This window comes from Rhinolophus sinicus, linkage group LG03, assembly GCF_036562045.2.
Source record: "Rhinolophus sinicus isolate RSC01 linkage group LG03, ASM3656204v1, whole genome shotgun sequence".
Lineage (NCBI taxonomy): Eukaryota > Metazoa > Chordata > Mammalia > Chiroptera > Rhinolophidae > Rhinolophus > Rhinolophus sinicus.
Genome location: NC_133753.1, coordinates 33,268,656 through 33,292,433, shown reverse-complemented (window position 1 = coordinate 33,292,433; position 23,778 = coordinate 33,268,656). Strand labels below are relative to the sequence as shown.

The window sequence follows — 23,778 nt, the reverse complement described above, 5'->3', positions numbered from 1 at the left end:
TATATTTAGTGAATGGGAAATGTTATTACTATTATGATTATTATATCAAGTGAGGAGAATCAGCTCTATGGGTGATCAGTAACTCAGTGAAAAAAAAATCAAGGGCCATATATGGGTAACTTAATGAATTCTAATTACTGATTTTATACATGGGGAAATATCCATGCGCTAACTCAGTTAATTTGAAATTGATGACTTATGACTACTTAAATTAAAAAGAAAAAATGGCCTAGTAATACAAATGGAATGGAACCTCAGAGTTGGAAAGCTCTGGACAGGTGTCTAATGCAACCACTCTTCCGGTGCGTATATCCCCCTGACAGCCCCCCAGGTGCTTAGCTGCTCCTATACTCTGAAGGTGGAATAAGTTTAATTTTGTTCCAGTAGAGCTCTGGATCTCTTCCGGATCAGTCCAGCTCCAGCATGCTATGCCCGGCATGCTGAGACATGAGCAGACTGCCCATAGGGATGGTTTTCTGTTGGGACAGTATTGCAGTGTTATTAATGGGAAATCTAGTCTCTCCTGACACTTAACTTTTCAGGTCCTCCCACGGTGCTGGTCACAGCCAGTAGAATTTAGTGAGTTGACATTGATATGCTCTTGTGTTCTTGGATTAACTGTTCCATAAAAGAGAGAAGCAGATTGCATTTTAATGCCTGTGGGCAGAGAGTTTAGAGTCAGAGAATTTAGATCTAGGAAAGACCTGGGAAATGACCCAGGTGTTAGAAATGATTCACAAATGATGAAACAGGGCCAGAGAGGTTAAGGAACTTGACCTCAGGGACTCAGCTAGTCAGTGTAAGTGTATAGAATAACAGTGATTTCCACCACCTCTCTCTGGCTCTCCAGCCTGGTTAGAAAAGTGGCCTCTAGAGACAGGCTGCCTTGATTCAAGCCGTGATGCTACTACCCCTTATTGACAGTGTGATCTTCAGCCAGCTGTAGGCTTTTCTCTGCCTCAGTTTTGTTACTTGGAATAATCAGGCTTTTTGTGTGGATTAAATAAGATAATATGTGTAAGGCATTTAGGACAGTTCCTGGAACATAAAAAAGTATTCAAAAAATGTTTGTTATCATTACTAACAAAGAGGCTCTCTTCCAAAGAGCCTCAAAAATATCAACTCTTCAATAAGCCAGAGAATAAATGTTTTTGACCAGGACTGGTGTTTAAAGTATTTTTCTCTCACTTAAAATTTCTTCTTACCTTTCAATTTAGAAGTGATCTTCAGGACCCATCTGTGAATTAACCATATTCTTCCCCAGAATCATTGTGACTTTTGATGGAAGGAGGAAGACTTTAAAAAATCACCCCCCGTTACTTATTGTTTCCAGTTCACATTCAGCAAATATTTACAGAGTAGTTTGCCATGTGCCTGGCACAGAGATAGGGCCTGGAGGGAAGCAAAGGTAGGTGGTCTGTTGTCGTCCTTCGTGGTGTGTACAGGTTAGGTGGAGTGGTTGGCATTTCAATAGGTGATTCTGTCACGCACAGAAGTGAGCACCGGCAGGGCAGGACAGAGCTGTTTCACAGCACGTGGCAGGAGCCCTGAATCTGATTGGAAGAGTCAAGGAAGGGCTTTGTGGAAGAGCTAGATTCCTGACTATTCTAGATGGGGACTGAAGAGTATTCTAGGCACAGGGAACCACGTGTGGGTATGTGTGGGGTGCCCTCAGGCTGGGAGAAAATATTGGGTATTCACCATTTTACTCAACATTGAACAAGTGCTTTTAAGTACTTACTGAGCCACAGATACTGCTTTACATAACTGGCACACTTGGGTTAACAAAACAGGTGATGTTTTTATTTTCATGAAACTTATGGGAGAAAAGAGAGGAATAAAGATGATAATTGCTACGAAGAGAACTGCTTAAGGTAGGATGATCAGGGAAGTGTTTAGGATGAAGTGACAGTGGAGCTGGCACCTGAATGGTGAGGAGCCAGCCAGGTAAACACATGAGGAGGGAAGGTTTTAAGTCAAAGGAATGATAAAAGCAAACGACTTGAAGGCAGGACCAATCTGGGCGTGCTGGAGAAGCTGAAAGAGGACCAGTGTGCTGAGTGGGGTGTGGGGAGATGTTGGGAAGGTGGTCTGAATAATTCAGATGGTATTCACGTTGGGTTCTTGATATTAAGAAATGCATCAAAACATTGCTAGTATAAACTGGGTAATACACACACACGCACGCACGCACACACACACTATAGATGTCTCTTCAAAACCAGGAAGTTTTTGGAGAATCTCAGTTGCAAATATCTTTTCTGAAGTGGGGCTTGGCTCTGGGAGTTTTAGTAATTCCCATGAGGCAAAGAGCATATTTTCCATCATCGTTGACTAGAGCTACACATAAGGCATATGCATGGATAACTGTCCTCTTCCCGGTTATGAGCATGTTTCAGCAACATAACAAATCAGCAGGGCTGCCTGGGTCAACAAGAGGGTTTGTCGTGTTGACTAAGGTTGTCCCAGTGGTTTCTCCTGGGTTTAGTCATATATTTCTAGTTATTCTCAGGAGCCTTCTCTGCCTGTTTTCTTCACTTGGACTCAAATTTGTGTTTCAAACATGCTTTAAATTTTTTCTCTCCAGTTTGGGACTGCTTGATCCAGAATAATTGTCCGTGTTCTTCTGTTTCTCCCATGCTCTCTCTGTGTTTTTGCGGGCCCTGCCTAAAACTCATGGCTTTCATTTGCTCCCAGTTAACAGCTTTGGAGACGATGAAGAGCCATGCACATCTTCTGACTCTGACGAGGAGGTGATCAAACAATTTGAAATTTCTGTGTCCCGGTCCCAGAGTTTCCGCTCAAGAGCATCTGAGAAAGGGAAGCAGACAGGATCGGAACAGAAACCAAAATTCCACCACTTGCTCTCCACCCGCGAAGAGGACAGCACAGAAGTGTCTGCTTGTGAAGGTATTCTTTGCATCAAACCCTTCCTTTATCTGGGCCAGGGATAGCTAACGGGAAGAATGTTTTTGAGTCACGGAACCACTGCACTTGCATCTGAGAGTCCAGAGAGGATGAAAAAAATGGGACAGGGCAAAGGTCTGTTTCAAACCTCTCAGGGGAGCCATCCTGCAGGGAACTGAGCGAAGAAATGGATCAGAAGTGCCAAAGCTTTGACCCCTGATTTGTGGGACCCCTTCCTTCCTTGTAGTTACTACTTTATACGTTTTGAAAACTAAATACTAGGATGGTATTTATCAGGCTTTATAAAATCTTGTTCCCTTCTGATAAATACAAAAATTTCGCATACTTTTCTATTGACATTGAGATGCTGTGCCTTTTCTCCCATTTGGAAGCATAGAGTCTATTTTCCATATATTTATATAACCTCAGAAGGTTTTTGAAGCCTTTGTCTTAATAGTTCATATTATTAAGACAATAGGTATGTTTCATTTTCCAAATAAATATATGTATTATAATAGTATTGAATAACGTTTTTCAAACAACGCATGCCCTATACACTCTCCCTCATTCCCCGTAGTTTTTGGACACCTCCCCACCCCCCATCCTACATGAGAATTACTTGGCCAGAGCCAGGACTTATTCCATCCTCTAGCATCTTCATACCAAGTTTACCTTCCACAACGTGGAAAGGAGGATACTTAAGGAAGGATAGACACAGCTTGTGATAGCCGGTGGGCCTTGTTGAGAGTCCCCTTCCCTTCCCACCACTTACACAAAATGACCTGGGAAAAGAACAGTACAGTATTTCTTAGTGCTTTCCCTTCGTGCTTTCCCAAGTGAATGTCAGGCATCTCTCTGACTCCTTATGCCCAGAACCCTGAATAGGACGTTGGAACAGGAAAGGGTCTGTAAAGTGAATTTGATAAAAAGCTAGCGAAAATGTCACACTGTCCACCTTAGTGATCTGTTCTGAATGACCTGGGTTCTCTAATTTATTCTTTCTTTCCTTTGGGGCATGTGGTCAGTCAAACCAGTTGGGGGCATAGCTGTAGCTCTTCCATGATCTTCAACATATAACAGTAGAAAGGGAAAAAGGGAAGTGCAAAATTGATAGGAGATAACAGAGAAGAAATTTCTGACTTGACATGTGAATGAGGCAGGCAGAAAAAGAACAAAGAAAAATAGGAGATTTACCCAAAAGAACCCTATTTATCAGCAGGAATATCATAATTTTCTATCTACCATGTAATTTTTATTTATTGAAATAGGCAAACATAACATATTTTATTGCTATTCCTTGTAGCCCAAGGTAAGCCAAGCAATAAATGCCTTATGTAACCAAAGCATAATACTGAGCCTCTGTCATTTCCTCACACCATTTCTTGCTTTTTTTCTCTCTTTCCACTGAGAGGGCAAATGTTAGCTAATGAATGTTAATAGCAGTTGATTCCCTAGGAGTAGCTTGTTTAATTCTAAACCTAATGGCCACATTTCCCAGAAGCCTAAATGTCTGACTTCTGATTTATACAATGAGCTACTGTTGAGAGTTCTGACAACCACTCTAGTCCTTACCCTTCCTGAAATTAGCAACAACTTTTGCCATAGCTGGTGATTCTGAATTTTTTGACAGATGGTGATAGAAAAGGTGGATTTTTTTCCCCCAGGAAGAGAGGAAAAAGTCCATTACACTGAATGAATTACCTGTAGATTTTGAAGAAAATCAGCAGGATTTTCAAAGAAATGAATAGCTGCATGCTAAATTTTAGGTTATCAAATGCCATGGAAATGTTAATGTAATTTTTATTACATGATTGTTTTCTGAGCATTTCTGTTTGTCTTTAGTTCAGTGACTTTGTTTCAGCAATAAAGAATAATGAAGCGATTAAGTGTGCACCGCAGAGAGGGGTTTTTTGCTGTTGTTTTTTTTGCCTGTTCTCTATCAATGTAGCTAGTTTTTACTCTACCTTAAACATGATTTTCTAAGATCAAATTTGATTGTAGGCAATTCTTACTTTAAAAATGTGTTCGTAATATTGGACCAGTGAAATTAAAGGTCCAAATGTGAACCATAAATGAGTTGCTGGTAGGTTGTCTCATGTTAAATCTTAAATGAGAGCCTTTATTCTTATTGAGTGGTGAGGTTATTAGAACCAAGGCAATGCAGTCTTCATTTTCCAGCCAGTGTTTGTGTTAAGTGATCTGGATCGGAGGCTGTGCATCTGGTCTTTAAGCAGGAACGGTGGGCTGCAGAGTAATAGTTCACTTACTGGAGTTTCAGTCCTCTGTTTTTGTGCGAGGCCTTCTTTTTGCTTGGGAATATTTAGTTCTTAGGATATTACATAAAAGCTGGACATTACCTTCCTGGTGTCATTAAAAAAAGCTTAATTATCCTCAGAATCTCTGGTCAATTTTGTCAGAATGGTGTATCAGTCAGGATTTTATATATATCAAGGTGATATGTGTGTATATATATATATATATATATATATATATATATATATATATATATTATGTATGTATATATGCACATATATATTTATATATATGTATATATGTAAATAATGAGATCTATTGCAAAGAATTGGCTTATGCACTTCTGGGGGGTGGCTGAGCAACAAAATCACACAGCTCTGAAATGCATAGGCCAGCCTGTTGGGAAGGGTAGGCTGGACCTCTCAGGTATGAGCCGAAGCTGCAGTCCACAGGTGAAATTTCTTCTCCAGGGACCCCTCAGTTCTCCTTTTAAGGCGTTTCAATGGGCTGATAACATATGCATAGGATAATCGCCTTTACTTACAGTCAACTTCTTAAGGCCCTTACTAATATCTACAAACTACTTTCATAGCAACACCTAAATTAGTGTGTGATTGAATAATTGGGGCCTGTAAGCTAGCCACCTTGACACATAAAACTGACCATCATAGGGGCAGCCGGATGGTTCAGTTGGTTAGAGCGTGAGCTCTGAACAACAGGGTTACCGATTCGATTTCCACATGGGATGGTGGGCTGTGCCCCCTGCAACTAAGATTGAAAACAGCATCTAGACTTGGAGCTGAGCTGCACCCTCCACAACTAGATTGAAGGACAATGACCTGGGGCTGATGGGCCCCAGAAAAACACACTGTTCCCCAATATTCCCCAATAAAAATTAATTAATTAATTTTAAAAAGCTGACCATCCCAGATGGTAAGCAAAAGTATTTGTATATGGATAGTGGTGGGATAGATCAGTTTGGGAATGTAAAAGAAGTAATTGGTTATACTCCATCAAAGTGGGATATGAACTAAACAAAGTCAAGAATTTCTCCGCTGAAATAAATATGGTTGATGTGGCATAATTATGCCCTATAATTTCTAAGAAGCCAAGATAGGAGGCATTTCTCTGACAACAGGCAATTACTTTTCTGTATGTGTTTAAGGTGACATGATCTGCTTTAATTTAAAGCATGCAAGACTACTTTATGTAACGGTGAATCACCTCTCCCTTTCCTCCTCCTTGCAACTTGACTTGTACTCCAGACTTACTTTTCTAATTCATCCTTGAATGTCTGTCAGGGAAAATGGTTTGTTACATTAATATAGTTCTTATGTTTTTCAGTTATGAATAGTTTTTCAAGGCTTAATGTGTCTTTTCAAAATTCCCTTATTACTGATCTAGGTATTATCACTGTAGGAGCTGAAGTCATGAGACAATTTTATGGGGGTAATTTCTCGGCAAAGTTAGATTTTGTGCTGAAATCCTGCTGGGTGCTACACACGTTGATGGATGACCTACTGTTTAATAGGACATTTTAGTGTTCATGTATGTAAGGAATAGATGTACTAATTAGAGCCTTAGAGGAAAATTCTGCTTTATGTAGAGTTTTACATGTGGAATATCCCGTTCTATCATTTTCTGTGGCTTATTTTTTTAAAGCGTGTTTGCTAAATAACTGGAAGTGTGATGTAAAAATATTATGGTGTTCCTCGAAAGTATTTCCAAGGGGTTTGAACTGAATTATTAAGAATAACAAGGCAGATAGGGGAGCTTTTCAATGGCTTGCCGTGGTTTTGCAAAATCCCACGTTAGGAGTCTGAAGTTGTGCACTGAGGATCAAGTCTGCCAGAAGATATTTTTATACGGTCTATCTGAAAAGGTAATAATGTATTTTTAAGTTTACATGTTTGCTATACGTAGGTCATATACTGTCTGGTAAACCACTGTCACTGCCACTCCATACACACCTGGCTGCTTTAAGTATTTGTTTCCTGCCTAGCCTTTGAAGTTCTTTGAGGGTTTAGTGAAATCCCCTGGTAGATAAAGACTGTGCAGTAGATGTATGTGCTTTCAAGGAGCTTACGTTCTAACTGATGCTTTAAGACTAACAGTGGAAACAATTGCTGCCATGCAGTATATAAATAAGAGCTGAATTTGTGATATATACTTTGTCATCCACTCACATATCTATATCTCTAATTTTCTCTCATCCTGTGATGGGGGCTACTGGGGAGAATCTGGAGGCCAAAGAGAAGACTGTTTTGGCTGCTTTTTCAGTGTAGGAGGCAAGTCAGGGTAAAAGCAGTAGCTTAGGAAGACCCTGTGAGTTTTCCCTCACTATCTGAGGGTAAACTAGACACTGAAGGAGAGGCAGGGGATGAACAGAGTGAGGAAGTACTGAGAAAGCAAGAGAGAGCAAAAGTGGGAGTGGGAGGAGAGAAGAAGAGGAGGAGGAAGAGAAAAACACTGAGTTTGAAGGAGTCAAGGAAGATTCAGGAATTGTTGGGGCTTTCTATGGACAGGAAGGAAAGGACAAGAGGGGGGGCTTGAGGATCTCTGTGAACAGAAATACACAAGTAGCATTTTCATGAGCCAGTGGGACCTCAGGTGAGAGCAAGTCGGAAGGTAGTAGAAAACAAGGTTTGCTGGGTTGGATGAGGCTAGTTTGGGCCAGAAAAGTAAACAAGGCTAATATTTACGGAAGGCTTCTTAGTTACCAGGCAGATATTATTTGACGTATTTTTCTGATGGCTTGTATCAGCATTTTTATAGATAAGGAAACAAAGACTCAGACAATTCAGATTGTTCAAGTTCTTAACCCAGCGCTGGGATTTAAACCCACCTCGTTTGAATCCAAGTCCAGTGTTCTTTCCATGGATCAAATGGTTTCTTGAGATAACCACTGAAGCATTTTGAGCAGAGGGTAATATGGTGAACGAGGAAGAGAAAATGAGGAATGGTAGTCAGGAGACCATATGATCTCCATAGTAGATTGCTGTTCTTGCTTTCTAGGCCCATCCCCGAAACCTTTGGTCATTAGCTCCAACAAAATGCTAATGTATTTATTTTATCCTCCTAACAGAAATAGACATCTTTTATACACATATTATTAGAAGGTACTTAACCTTCTATGCCACATAATGAACTAATTGTCTTTTTGATTGTATGGGCCAAGTTTATCCTATGAATGGAATTATGTTTCTGCAGGTGTTATTTGGTGAGTTTTGTTTTTGAGGCCTTTACTGGTATAGTTGCTAATGCTCAGTTTCTCTAGGTCCAAAGGTATAAAATAATAACACATTTGAAATAGTTTTCTTATTGCAACTTCAGATGTGAATGGAGCCAGCCACCTACATTATTCTGGGAATCTGTCTTATGGTGATGATGACCCCATTTCTGCCCACTCGCGGTCCCATTGTGAGGTGGGAGATACCAGGCACCATAGCACATCTCCCCAAGAGACCCCAAGTGTGGTCCACAGCCTCAGTCGCCAGTCCACAGAGGGCAGCTTGGAGATGGAAACTGTTTTTAATAACCGTGGACTTGAAGACTCCTATGCCACAGACAGCTCCTCTATGTGGAGTCCAGAGGCAAGTGATTTGTTTTCCATTTTTTCTTGCTTGGTCATTGTGTGCTCTCTGTCTAGTTCTTGCTCTCCTCCTCCTCTCCCACCCCTCAAGAAAAAAATTTCTCCAAAAAGGAAGCATTGCCTTGAAAAGTAGAGACCTAAAGAAACTTTATTTGACATAATGTTTTGTTTAGATGACCAAGGCCCAACCCCAAGGTGTACCAATCAAATAATCATAATTTCTATAAAAATGGAAAAATAAAAGAAGAATGGTAGCAGAATGGGCCCAACAACAATCAGTCTTGTTTTTTTATATAAAGGAGTTTTTAGTTCTTTAGAGAGAGACTGGTTTATTTCCTTCATGGTTTCAATTATGGGGAGTCTCTTTTTATTTACTCCAAATCTTGAGTAATGATTATTTGAATATGAGAATTATTTGAAAATTAAACTAAACTACAGTTACCCTCCAAATGAAATTACACAATAAATTACACATTATATTATGATGAGGATCTTGCAATAGGAGTATATTTGTTAGCTTGGAATTGAATGGAAGGTCTAGATGATGGCAGTAGTCTGTAATGACCCTCTAGCCACAGACTTTGCTTTTTGAAATAAATCTGTGATACAAGATGTGTCTACATTTATTTTTCAATTAAAACTTATTCCAGAATATTCCTACCCAACCAGAGGTGTGACTGGAGGTGATGATGATAGAAATTATTATTTATTAAGCAATTACCATGTGCCAGGCACTGTGATAAGGATTTTTACAAGCATTGTTTTATCTTACAGGCACTTATGGTTATTCTTTATTAGCTAGATCCCTCCTTTTATGATTCTGTGACAGTAGGAGATATTAAATAGTGGTGTCTAATACTTACTTTGAAATTAATTTTAATGAAATAAGTCATATAAGTATATAAAACTTGAATATAATTTGATAGAGAAAGGAGGAGGGTGAATGGATTTTGGTAGCATCCGTCTGCCAGAAAATAAACAGGATGAATCTCTTATTAGGATGTGGAGTGTCCTACACACCAAATGCTCACCAAGGAGAATAAAAATAAATCACAGAAAACCATGTTCCAAAGCCTTAGTGCTAATGCACTGGCATGTGTAGAGGTTGTGTAAGGAGGTGTCCACATGTGCACGTACACCCGTGTGCTGGTGTTCCCGTTAAGGACCAACATGGTAATTCAGATACATGTTTTGTGGCTTGTTAAAAGCAGCTCTTCATACAGAGACACCCAAAGCTATTAACCTTATGGTCTGTAAAAAATAAATTCTGTTTCCCTGTCGGTTTACCACTGAGAGTCGTACAAATCCTACACAGTAACATTGAACGTTTACAAATACTCTTTTTTGGCTCTCTCACCACCAAAACAAAATAGAACTGTTTACCTGTCTAGTGATACTCTGTTCCCTGGTCACTGTGCCAGCAGACTGGGACTTGCTTTCTCCAGGTAACTACCCATTTGCCTGCCTCATCGAGTTTCAATAAAAGACTTGGTGTTGAGGGCACTAAATGTTCTCAGACTCCAAAAATACCAGACATCTCTCCATGCTCCATTCAGTTTCCTGTCTATTTTGAGACAAAAACCGTAATTGGGTGTTCTTACAGTAGAACCTGAAATGCAGCTCGGAGGCAGTTCCTGTAACTGCTGCTTGGCAGGCGTAGCTCACCTTTTAAGAATTGATTTATTTGCCTCTTAGCTGTATTAAGAACCCTGTCTACTCCGTGTATCTGGCATTGGGAACATATTGTGGGTCTGTTTACTGAGGGCCACACCGATGACATCAACACTACCTTACTAAAACAGAAAGGCTTTCAATTTGATAGAAAATCTTTAAACCTACAATGGGCTTTGGCAACATGGCACAAGTATTCCCATCTTAAAGAAAAACCTGGGATATTAGAGTTAAAGGAATCATTTATTTTACCTCAGAAGGAAACCGGTCATGCAGTATGACTACCTGTTAGGCTGATGGATTTCCAAGTGCTGTTCTTCTCTGTTGGAAAAGGCCATCAGTTTTTTCCTGCAGACCCAAGGCTGGCAGGGAAGACAATGGGGGGGTGGCTGGTGAAGTTGAGCACACAGGGAGCCAGGTGTCCCACTTTTCATCTCTGCTTCCCACTGATTAACTGGTTGGCCTTGAGAAGTTAATTAAAATCTGCCAAATGGGGATAAAAATGAAGAGATTTTTACCTTGCAGGAAGGTCAGATGGATGAGTGGTATTAACAGTACCCACATGGGGGGCACCTTTAGTTGCCTGGTGATAGGTAAAGTGTGTTGAAATAATTAATTGCTACGAAAATATCAGCCTTCACAAATCTTCATTTCAGGCCACAAATCCCAGTTTTCATGGACTGCTACTTGGATTGTTCCCATTTAGATCCTGGCTGTGGCCTGGAGCTGTGTCTTACTCAGTTATTTCAGAGCACTGCTCCTCCTCTTTCCCCCTGCCCCCTCCCGCCCCACTCCCCTCCCCTCCCCCAAGACTTCACCACAAGCCTACTAGTGCAGTGAGCATTTATCTGAATAGATAGCCTGATAGATAAGTAGAGAGATACTCATTAACTAGGATATTTTTACCTTGGCATTGACATTGATGACAAAACTGAGAGCTATTAACTAATATTAAAAACAGGGACCTAAAAGGATGTGAAATTCAAAGTAATGTTTCCAGTTCCCATCTCTCATCTTGTTCCCTTTTTATTAATATCTAATACACTTATAAAAGCTACGGTGAAAGGTTTGTGGGAAAAGAAGGGACACAGCATGGCTCAACAAGAAGTTTGGAATTTTGAGCATTAATACTGGTAAACCTTGGATAATCCTGGGCATACGATGTTGGGGGCAGGGAGTGAGTTACTTAGCCTTTCTAGGTCTTAATGTCCTCCTCCATAAAATGAAGATATTAAAATACCTACCTCATTAGGTTAATGTAAATATTTTAAAATATAATGTTTCTTAGCTGGGTTTCCCAAAAAGTAGAGCCTATGTTGTTAGGACATGCCATCCTATGGAAGAGCGAGGGACAAAGGAGTGAGGCAGGGAAGAAGAAAGAGTCAGTATGAAAAGGTGTAATCGAGCTGGCCACCAGTGAGTGTGACTTACGGCTTGTGTTGTGGGACCATACTCTAAGAAGCTGTATAAATTAGTCTTAGGACGTCTTTCCAAAGGGAGAAAAGTTGACTGCACGGATATTAACCCCCCAACACTCTCTGAACTTTATGTATATGAGTGCCAAGCAGGATTCTGTAGCTTTCCAAGCCTTGACACCGACAGAGAGCCTGTGATGGGAGCTGAGAGTTACATTTTATGGCAGGAGGTGAGACTGGGGGTTGTGCCAGACTGAAGCCACTTAGAGCCCAGACAGGCTGTGCCTGTTGGGAAAGACGGAACAAAAGGTGAGGCCAAGGTCTGAAACGCATGCAAGTGGGCTTGGGCTTTCAGAGTCTCTAAAGGGTTTAGAATGTTACTTGACATAAGGGAGGGCTTAGTGGATGCTAGCTATTATTACAGATGGTCCAGCAGGCGATGCAGATGATCAAGAGTAGCCAAAAAGAAAGAGGAGTTTTAACAGAAGACTGTGACTTGATTTTTGAGTTGGCCTAACTCCTTGGAGACTTGCTTCTAATATTATATCTACACTAGTCAGTTGTATTCAAAAGTCTCTATAGCAACCAATTTTATCACCTGAAACTAAGTACCTCTGAATAGAAACACATGAATGCATGCTCAGAGGAAAAGCTAAAAGAAGCTTCCCTTTTTTGCAAGAAGCCTAAATTTTCTTAATAGACTAATGTGCATATTAAAAGAGAGGGTATTTATTAGATGTCTCCTATGTATCAAGTCCTTTGATTTTCACAACAATCCTATAAAGTAGAAATCTTCCCTATTTTACTGTTGAGAAAAACAGAAAGTGGAAAGGATTAAATAACTTGCCCAACATAATCAAGGTAGTAAGTGGTAGATCTGGGATTCCTAAGGCTGTCCCATTCTAGACAAACGTGCACTTTTACCTAAGCTCTGTGGGAAAGTTATGTTGCTACATGTACATTTTTTTGCAGTGTTTTATCATATATATTTTTAAAAGACAGAGGTCTTTAAATTAGCAAAGTTTGGCGTTCCATTACATAAATAAGAACTGATTCTGATTTACAATGAGAATCAGACCAAAGTTTATTTATGGGTAAGTGTCATGCCTTCAGAAGAAAAATCAAATTAGGTTGACATTATTTATAGTTTGTTGGAGGGTGGTTCATTACAGTAAATGCAGTTCAGCTCAGTTTTCTCAGTGAAGTCATCAGATCTGACTGGCTACAGGTGAATTGCTGTCTAAGGGTAATATTTCATAATGAGGAGAGCCTGTTGGAAAATGGGTAGCACCAGTCTAGCAATGGGACTAGGTATTTATGGAATCTGGTCTGAGCCAGGTATATTTCCACATCCACTAAAACTTCACAACACCACTCAGTCAAGTAAGCATCTTACTGCTCATGTTTCAGCTAATTACAGAGAGGATGGCCTGCATGGCCAGGGTACAAAAGCTAGTCAGTGATAGACTTATGGTTTCTGCTTGGCACTTGTATATATATTCAGCCCAGGTATTCTGCCTCCATGTCCAGTGTTGTTGTTTGCTAAATGGCTGCTGGGGATGCCCTCCTAAACCCTTGCTACTCAAAGTGTGATTTGAGGTCACCTGTGACATCCTTGCAATCGTCTGAGAAATGCAGAATCTCAGGCTCCACCCTCTGATTCCTACTGAATCGGAATCCCTATTTGATTCAAGTCCACATGGACATTGGAGAAGCTCTACTCTAAACCTTTCTCCCTTGTAGATTGAATATGTACTGAAGGAGCACCTGTCCGTGACCCCCATTTTGTTAGGGTTCTTGTCTTTCGGAGGTCCTGGCCCATGGAGGACAAGCCCAGGTTCAACTGTTTCTCCTGGGGACTCAAGAAAAAGTTACCTCCTGGCAGTTCTGTACGTGACTAATTTTAGACATAGTATCTCAGTTGGTTTTAATTATAGTGGTCAGTTGTGCGTTTTGAGAGGCAGTATATATGAAAATTCTTTGCAAAATATAAAAGTTTGTTCATTCATTCCAAAGGTATTCATGAAGGCTCATGTATGTCAGGCACAGTGTTCTCAAAAAATTCACAATCTAATGGAGAGACAGACCTGTAGACACACCTTGCTAATGTTGAGGGATCCGTGCTAACAGTAAGAAAGTATGGGGCTCTGAAGGAGTATGGAGGGGCCTTATCACTTCCATTCCTAATCTTTTCCTCTGTCTGCAACAGGAGCAGGATGGGACCAATTTTCAGGTGCCATCTGGGGTCCCGGAGCCCATCTCAAAGTGTGGTGACATGGATGTCATCTTTGAATATAGAGCTGCCAGCCAGAAGCTCACAGTGACCGTTGTGAGAGCACAGGGCCTCCCGGATAAAGACCGAAGTGGCATCAACTCCTGGCAAGTTCACGTAGTGCTGCTGCCCAGTAAGAAACAGAGGGGCAGGACGAGCATACAGAGGGGTCCCAACCCTGTCTTCAAGGAGAAGGTCACCTTCGCCAAACTAGAGCCCAGAGAGATGGCTGCCAGTGCCATCCGCTTCCGCCTGTATGCTGCCCGGAAGATGACCCGTGAAAGAATGATGGGGGAGAAGCTGTTCTATCTCAGCCATCTGCGCCCAGAAGGGGAAATGAAAGTGACTCTAGTTCTGGAGCCAAGAAGTAATATCAGTGTGAGTATGTTAAATGGTGCCATGAATGACGCGGTGTGTTCAAGGATGTGGCATTATCAGCTCTTGATTTAGTACATTCAGCCTATGAATCCAAACATGTTAATTTAATTTTCCATTTGGTTCTCCTCATCCTTATAAGCCACGGTTCGCACTTCATGCTAGAATGCATTTTTCGTGCCATCTTTTCTATTAACCCAATGTCTATATTCCCTGTTCATTTTAGGAAATGACAGCACAATGTGATGGCGGGCATAAGAAAACTGGGAGAGGTGTCTAGGCCTTTTGGTTAGCTAATAAATGATCCTACTGCCCATCCCCCTACTCTGCCCCCAGTATGCATTAGATCAGGGGTGTCCAGACTGCGGCCCACGGGCCAACTGCAGCCCGCAATCTATTGTTAATTGGCCCGCAGCAAATTCCAAAAATATATTTAGTTTACTTAAATAAACAAGGTGGGGCAATACGTACTTCACCTCGAGTGGTGGCCCAGCTGTTTGTGTATTTTACCGCATATGGCCCTTGGTAAAAAATGTTGGAAAAAGTTTGGACACCCCTGCATTAGATGAATCTAAACGATGGCACTCTCAAGGTGAGATTCTTAACAAGTGTGCCTAAGAAGGCTGCACCAGTAGCCCAGAACACCAGGCCCTTCTAAGACCTTCCATTTGTATGACCAAGCTCTTCCATGTGCCCAATCCTCTGCATCCCGTGGGGTTTCAAGGAAAGACAGTGCAGCGTGCATGTCTACAAGATGGGAGATCCAGCCACTTAAATTTTTAGTAGGTGTCTCAATGTTAATATCTCCAGACTTGAAATCCTGATTTTTGCCTCCCTAGCTCTCTTCTACCTGCAGTCTTTCCATCTTGGCAAAGGCAATTTCACCCTTTTGATTGCTCAGGTAAAAAATTCTTGTAAGTCCTTTTGACTTCTCCCCTTTACACCTGAAATCCTATTGGTTCTATCTTCAAAATAAAACTGGAATCTGACTCTCTGCTGGATTATTGAAATGGACTCCAATTGTTCCTCCTGCTTCTGTCTTTGTCCGCTCAGACTGTTCCCAACACAGGAAGGGGGGCAGAATGACGCACTTAAGACACAAGGCAGATCATGTCTCATCTCTGCTCAAATCCCTCTTTTTGTCTTAAGCTCTGAGTAAAGTATATCTGAAACCATGGAAAACAGAAGCCACAGGAGGTCAGAAGGAGTCTTGTGCTGTAAAGCTGAGGGATAGGTTTGATCACTCTCCTGTCTCCCTGTGCCAGGCCCTGTGCTATGTGCTGAGAGCACAGAATTAAGTGGGGAAAATGAGTCAGTATGAAAGAACTTGGAGGGTGAAAAATTTTCCATTCACCAGTTACTTCTGAAACATGATTATATGCCAGACATTGGGCTGTGTAATAAGCCTGAGAGATTTACAAGAACGCAGATTTCGATGGGAAAGGCAAGCTATGCAGTGACAGGTACCACTGTAGATGCTACTGTAGAAGCAAAGGGGAGGGGGTGATCCTCACCCCAAACTAAGCAAATATTCTGTTGTTAGATTATCATCATATAGTAGGGGATGAAAGGTACCTATCAAAACCACCCAGCCCTATAGTTTACAAATTGTATTTCATGAAAGCCCAGGACTCCAGATTCCCATGGCTTGGTAAATAGGATAGTTTCCTACAGATGTAAAGAACACTTAATTCCTTTTAGTATATTTATTTATTTATTTATTTATTTATTTAGTAATTTATTTTTTAAATTTATTGGGGTGACAATTGTTAGTAAAATTACATAGATTTCAGGTGTACAATTCTGTATTACATCATCTATAAATCCCATTGTGTGTTCACCTCCCAGAGTCAGACTTTTAGTACATTTATTTATTGGAGTTCCTGATAAGAAGTTTTAGGAAATGATTTTCCATGTTTGAGAAGAAAGGCTTGAGTAGAGTCCAATGGACTTGTTTCTAGTGGGACAGGTGGTGACTCTGGGAGGCTGGCTGGTTTGCCCCCTCCGGGCTGATTCCTACTTCCCCTTCCTGGGTGAGAATCAGCTTGGTGATCTACTTTGCTCTCCTCCTGATTCGTCTGATGCATGAATATGGGTGCTTCGGAGATGCATGCACTTGAATAAACATAACAAAGTACGGGCTGTCCCCTGGGCTCACCTAGTACCTGCAAGGTCTCTGAGATCCACGGCCCACATGTTGGCTTCCTTATCAAACAGTTGTAAAAGTGTTCATTTTCAGTCTTATTTACTTACTTAGGAGGAAGAATGTAGCATTTGACCATCTGACATATTTCTGACAACCTTAAGAAGCAGAACTAGGGCCAAATGTTCTATGTGGTGGTAGACGTCCAGTGGTCATTTCTTGCCTAGTGAAGACAAAATGCCCCCTGTATTGCTACATTCATCAAGAAGCTGCAGAGAACAGAAACAGAACTCATGCCTGGAGTGGATGGGTTCCATAGAAACATGCAAGCACAAATTACGCAGGAGGGAATTTGGGTTTATATTAAATGTATTATTAGCTCTCCATGTATCTTAGAGGATTTGATTTACACTAGTAATAACATCTTTGTTCATTTTGTCTTCAGAGAGGAAATATTGAATGGAGACAGCTCTTGAAACAAAGATGTCAGCTAATAATGTAGGGGCTGTCATCCATGACTGTACTCCCCAGGCCCATTATCATTCACACCGAGTGCACTGTTCCTTAGTAATTTTTGGCAGCAGTTGAGATTGGGCCACAGTTTCACCAAACATAATATCAGCTTTCTGTAAGAGAGAGTAGTGCAGCGTGGGCCAATGGATTCTTTGTTTTTCTTCCCCTCCAGAGTGGAGAGTCTCCGCTCAGCCCATCTGCCGTTTCTCACAGTGATAGTGCCTCATCCACGCAGTCGCTGTCTCATGGAGGGGCGCCAGAGCTGTTGGTGGGGCTGTCCTACAATGCCACAACGGGGCGATTATCTGTGGAAATGATCAAAGGCAGCCATTTCCGAAACCTGGCTGTTAACAGAGCGCCTGGTAAGTGCATGTCTAAATTCCCCCAGTTCTGCTCCTTCCAGGGGCTGGGTCTGCTTTCATCTTAATTCTTCAACTTTTACAATAAAAGTGATCTTGGTATGGCTTAAATGAATTTTACAAAGTGATAGCTCTTGGCTTTTTTAATTGCCTTTCTATTTAATTAGATTGGAGGCTTCTTCAATATCTAGATACATCCCGACACGAAATAGGCTGACCTCTATGTGTCTATTGTTTAAGGGAAAAGAATGACGTCCTTTCAGCAACATAATGTGTATGGGCAATTAAAATCTGCTAATACATCCCTGGTCCTGAAACACCTTTAAAGAGGCAGAGCTCAGGCTTGCATTGGAGTGAGGCAGGTCTGGGATCAAATTCCAGCTCTATCTGCTTACCCACTAGCTTTGCTATGATTCTCTGCAATTTATCTCTCTTTTCTGCTCAGCAGACTCATCTGGAACAAAGGAATATTAATAGTACCTCTTTATAGGGTTGTTTTGGGTATAAATAAAATAATTTATGTAGGGCATTTAGCACAGTGTGTAATACATAATGAGCACACTAGAAATGTTAGTGGTTTTGATGTTGATGGAGGAAGAGGTGGAGGAGGAAGATATGGGTCAATACAGGCCTGACTCACAACTTCTGAGATCACCCCTGGAAAGAGGGGCACAAGAAGTAGTTCAATAGCAGCAGACCAGGGTTCAGAAAGTCAGAATATGAAAGTGGCTGCTGCCAATTGTCTCTCAAAACCCAAGAAGTTGGAGATTGAACATTAGAATGCTAAAAAAATGAGCTCACGTTTAATGATCTTGCTTGTCAGCAAAAACAGCTTAAAAGGGGGCAAGAAGATGGTTTTTGCTTCTGTTTTACCTTCTGGATCTCATGTAAGTACATCTAATCAGAGGAACTTAATTTATATCTAGAATGCTAGCTGCAAGAGAGTCTGGAAAATGTTGTTGTTGAATTTCTAGTCTTTGAAGTACAGGAAAGTAAACTAGAAGGGGGTGGAGTAGAGGGCAAGTGAGCCTGTCCCTCATAGGCACCAAAGTCTTAACTGAAATAACGATGAAATCAATAAGAACATGGTAAGCTGCAAGTCAATGGACTCAGGCCTCATGTGTCAACCATCAGGTGAAGAGCCAGCAGAGCTGGTAGAAAAAGTCAGCTCCTACAATCAAATCTGGGCTCTCACTTTTTTTAGCTTTTGACTGTGCTGCATCCCACAAAATCTCTGTTCTATGATATCGTGTTAGCCAATCTGTATTAAAGCCATTAGAGCAAGTTAGTAAGGAAAGCCCAGCACTCTGGATAACAGAATAAACAGGTGCATAAGCCATATTCTGTATTAATGCTCAGAGTCAGGTGAGAGCTATTTAAAATGCATAGTAAGTGCTGATTATTAATTGCATAGCTACAGTCTATTTGCTAGATACAGCATTTGTTTTTTAAAATAGTTCTGGATTTATGAAAGAACTGGATTTACTGCTTTTCCTTCATCAGAGCTTTTGCTCGTCTCTTTCCCTGACCTCCTGAGATTTGGTGAGATCTGAGCAATTTGGAGGGAATAACACGGTGGAGCTGCAGAGAATGAATGATCGGGAGGCAGATCACACAGTCATGGCTCATTCCAGTGAATGCTGGGAAGCTTTAATTTGTGTGTTGGGTGTTACCAGGCAATATAGGGGAGAAGGACAGCATGGGGCTAAGAAAGTATCAGTTGGAGACCGGCAAACTTGGTGTCAATTCAGGCTCTGTCACTTACTAGAGCTGTGAGTTACTAACCTTTTCTGAATCTCAGTTTCCTCATCTATAAAATGGGATCATGATAATATTTACTTTCCGAGTAAGGTTCCTACATATAAAGCTGTGATGTTGAGGATGGTCCTATTGTATTTTTATACATTTCTATACAATAGAAAAAAATGCCAAAGGGCAAATTCTTGTAACAAATGTTTAAACAGAATAGGAAAAAGGCACAAGTCCTAATTTAGAAACTGGTTTTATTCCAGAAGTTTAAGTCAGTTGGGCATTTACAACATGATTTTTTTATAGACATAGTGTTGCAATTTAACTTAAAATGCAACTGACATGCTGTATCTTTGCAACCAAAGTAATAGACAATAATGTTGCTGTGATGATGTTAATTAAAACAGAAACCCAATAGTGAAGGCACAAGTTTTTTGTTTATGTGGAATACTGGTACTCGAGGAAAACACCAGCTTAATTAGAGATTTTGAGATAGTAGAAGGTTCTTTTGTGGAGATTCTAAAAGGGACCTCTTTGTACTTTCAAGGGCTTTAAATGTTGATGGCATTGGTATTTCATTATGTCTCACTTCATTGCACCACTAGCACTACTTTGACAGTCATCAGGTAAGCTTAGGATGCATTTTTAGTTCCTGTATGGAAGAGAACAAGAGAGAGAAAGGATGAGGGAACCAGAGTTTCATGAGGTAACTGAGCAGAGTTGGAAGCAAGAGGGGGAGAAGGACAGAGGATGCAAGTGTGGAGATGAATGGGACTGAGAGTAAGGGGTGGTGGCAGGATCCTGCCACGTGCACTGGTCTCCAAGGTGGAGGTGGAGGGTGGGCAGGAGGTAGGACCAAAGGCCTTGGTCAGAGTCCACCACGAAGGAGGTACCTGCCAGGGGAGAGACACATGTAGGAACATATACTGGAGTTGCCAAAAAATGTATACAAGGTGACACTTTGATCAACGTTGCTCAAGCAGTAGTTTGCTGTAATCAGAAGTGTCTGGGCACTGATGGTAACCACTTTGAGCACCTCTTGTAATTGCAGAAGTCAAACATGACTTGTATTCATCTTTTGTTATAGGTATATATCGAGTATTACAATTTTAATGCAGTTTTCCTTTTTTAAAATATGTATACTTTTTTTGGGCACGCTCTGTATATTCAAGGGTCACAAATCCTGTACTTGGGACTCTTGGCACAGGTGCAGTGTCTCCTCTGAAAAGAGGGGACATCAATCCTGCCTTAGAGGGTGTCTATGCTAATGTGAAGAATGGAAAGACACTAATCCCATACAGGAGGGCTCCACCCTCATGACGTAATTACTTTCCAAAGGCCCCATATACGATCACACCTCCAAACAGCATCACACTGGGGATTAGGGCTGCACCACATGAATTTGGGGAGGATATATACATTCAGCCCATAGCACAAATGGAGCAACATGTAACAATTGAAGAATCTTGGTGATGGATGTCCACTGTACAATTATTTCAAATTTCCAGTGCATTTGAAAATTTTAGTTATAAAATACTGGGCAGAAAAAACTGGTCTGACATAGTTCAGCTGGGTCAGGAGGATAAAAATAAACCACGAGTCTTAGCCATGGACAGGGGCTTCTGTGACTGGCATTATGGTGTTTTTTATTATGGTGACATCTCAAGGTCCGGCCTCATTCCCCTGAATCAGCCTTGGACAGGATGAACAGGATACCAAGCCCCTGAACCTGAGGACGTCGTCTGTAGTATCCTCCATAAACCACATCCATACCAAGAAAAAGCATGTGGCTGGGCATTTTTCATTTATAAGTTGAATCTTTTCTCAATTCATCTGATAGCTAGCTAGCTAGCTAGATTTCTCTCTCTCTCTCCCTCCGCCCCCCATCATCTATCTGTCTGTCTGTCTGTCTATCTATCTTTTTAGTGAAAATGTCCATGTTATAATTTGTTGTGTTTTTTTTTCAAATCATAGGTGGGCTAGGGAAGATAAAATAAGTTATCTGAAAATTACTGAAACTAGCCTGTAGAACCTATTCAGAAACAATATATTAATGAGGTAGCAACATGAACTAATCTTAACCCAAGTCACATAACAATGTGCCAAGTATCATTCCAGGCACTTTCAAGGTACCGTCTCATTTAGACCAGGTAGTCAGTGTTCAGAAATATTGTTGTCATGGTTGCTGTTAACATGGGTACAGGCTAGTGTACAAATCTGACAGCAGGGGATGTTCTCCACATCTGTACATGGTGGATGGTCCAGGGAAAAAGCAGCTTATTGTGTCTGGTAGACATCTGAAATCCTCACATGCATTTACAAATGTTTTTGCAAAAGTTACCATTGAGAATTAAGGAACATTTGATTATCTTTTGAGTTTGGCGTCATGAGAAAGCAATTCACTAATACTTTAGCCGCTCTGTTCTGTTCTTTTCCTGGGCCTGCCACCCAATTACTGCATGGCCTTGACATTTGATTTAACCTCACTGAATTTCATTTCCTTCCCTATTAAATGAGGTTAACAAGCTAATGTTCCTGATACAAGTGCTACGTTAAAAAAAACATGTTAGCTATTCTGTTGGCAAGTTGTCTTTCTCCTTCTCCATCTTCGCTATGTCACCTTCTACAGCGTGTTACTGCATTGTGTGTATATGTGTATATACACACACGTAATGGTCCTTGTCAAAAACTATCATTAAGCTGTCCCTGCCAGTTAAAAACAAGTTGTCCAGCCTCTCAGTATTTGCATGATTAGCCACATGCAATAATTACATCCCAAATGACAATACTTATGGCAGCAGCATATTAACCTTGTTAGGCACTCACAATAGCAGAGAGTAGAGGGAAGAAAAATAAAAAAGCAAATCAAGCTGCCTCATATTTAGTGTGAAGAGCAAGTGGAATGCAGGCAGGGGGTACACTCTGCAAATGAAGGGCAGGGAAAAAGGGACTAAACGAAGACGGGAGCATACCACCTTCTTTTAAAATCCTGGTCCAGTTTTCAGTTAAATATAATGAGTATTTACTAATAGCCACTATGGGCTCAGAATTATGGTCAGTTCATATGAAGATGTGCATGCCGCATTAACTTATTGAGTATACATGTGATATCCCTTAATCAAGTCATTTAATTTTCACAGCCATATCAAAGTTAGAAAATCTGAAAAGCAACAGGAGAGAAAATAAAGTTACCATGGCATATGAATTATATCTCAATAAAGCTGTTTTTTAAAAAGAAAAAAGATAACAATAAAAAAGATAAAAATGTATATTTAAAAAAATCAGTTACCTGCAGAAGAATAACAGTGAGACAGAGGACAGACCTCTCAACAGGAATGATAGAAACCAGAGGACAAGAGGAGAATATCATCAAGTCCCGAGAGGATTAATACTCTCAACTCAGTGTTCCGTTCAAGTGCGGGAAAAATAAAGATATTTTCCACAGAGTTTGAAAGGACTACTAACTGGCATATTTCAGGAAGACAGGAATTGAACTTGGAAGAAGTGAAGTGCAAGAAGAAATATTGAACAAAAAATGGTGAACATGTAGGTGAATATAAGCATGTAGATTGCATACGTGAAAAACAGCAACAGTAGGAAAAATGACTAATACTGGGAGTACAACAATAAAGTGGAAATAAAATTCTACACAGAAATAACATGAAGGATGGGAAGAGGAGATGGAAGTCAAAGAATTCTGAGGTCCTTATGTTGCTTAAGAGGAAGGCAAAGATACTGATTAATTTTAGACATTAAATCAAATGTACAATTTAAAATTTTAATCCACCTTTCAAACCAATAGAGAGAATAAATTAGAATAAAGAAAATTTAATCCAGTAGAAAGCAGGAAGATATATTTAGAAACATAGACAATGCAGATTAGATAGAAAGTACAAACCAGACAATAAAAATAAAATATATCAGTGATCATAAAAATGTAAAGACTAAAACTGTCATGTAAAAAGCAGATATAACATTAGATTAATATTTCCCTTGCTTTCTCTTAGCCTCTCCCTGTCTCTATTCCCTACATCTTACATACACTGTAGTTTATGTTGGGCCCATCAGCCTCCTAATGTATAGGAAAAAGGAAAAACAACAACAACTAATTACCAACAAATTGGGCTTAACTCAGGAATGCAAGAATGATTTGACATCAGGGAAATCTGCTCATGTAGTTCACCATATTAACTGATATAAGAGAAAACATTGTCATTTTCTCAGTAGGTACAAAAGAAGCTTTTGATAAAAATGCAGTATCCATTATTTATAAAAATTACTCTTTGCAGATGAGTAATAGAAGGCATATTAGTGCAGGCTAGGCTATGATACAATAACAAGTAGACCCTGTAGTCTCAGTGGTTTAACACAACAGAATTTATTTTTCCCCTGCATCACTGTCCAAAGTGAATCAGGTGGCTCTCTTCTAAGCTGTGACTAAGGCATACAGGCTCTTAAATAAGGGGATAATATATTCACACATGACCTCCATTGTTGCCATGAAAGTGGAAGAGGCAGCATGGGAGATT

The 23,778-nt window shown here is 40.5% G+C and overlaps 1 protein-coding gene across 5 annotated transcripts in view; it reads left to right on the top strand.

The window, feature by feature from the left end:
* Window positions 1–23,778, top strand: part of SYT16 (synaptotagmin 16) — a 225,984-nt gene that overhangs the window by 184,550 nt on the left and 17,656 nt on the right. For all 5 annotated transcript variants that reach the window (XM_074327395.1, XM_074327396.1, XM_074327397.1 and 2 more), the window contains 4 exons: window positions 2,698–2,910; window positions 8,494–8,753; window positions 14,048–14,488; window positions 17,314–17,503. In XM_074327395.1, the coding sequence (XP_074183496.1) occupies window positions 2,698–2,910; window positions 8,494–8,753; window positions 14,048–14,488; window positions 17,314–17,503 (1,104 nt within the window). The remainder of the gene's footprint in view (window positions 1–2,697; window positions 2,911–8,493; window positions 8,754–14,047; window positions 14,489–17,313; window positions 17,504–23,778) is intronic.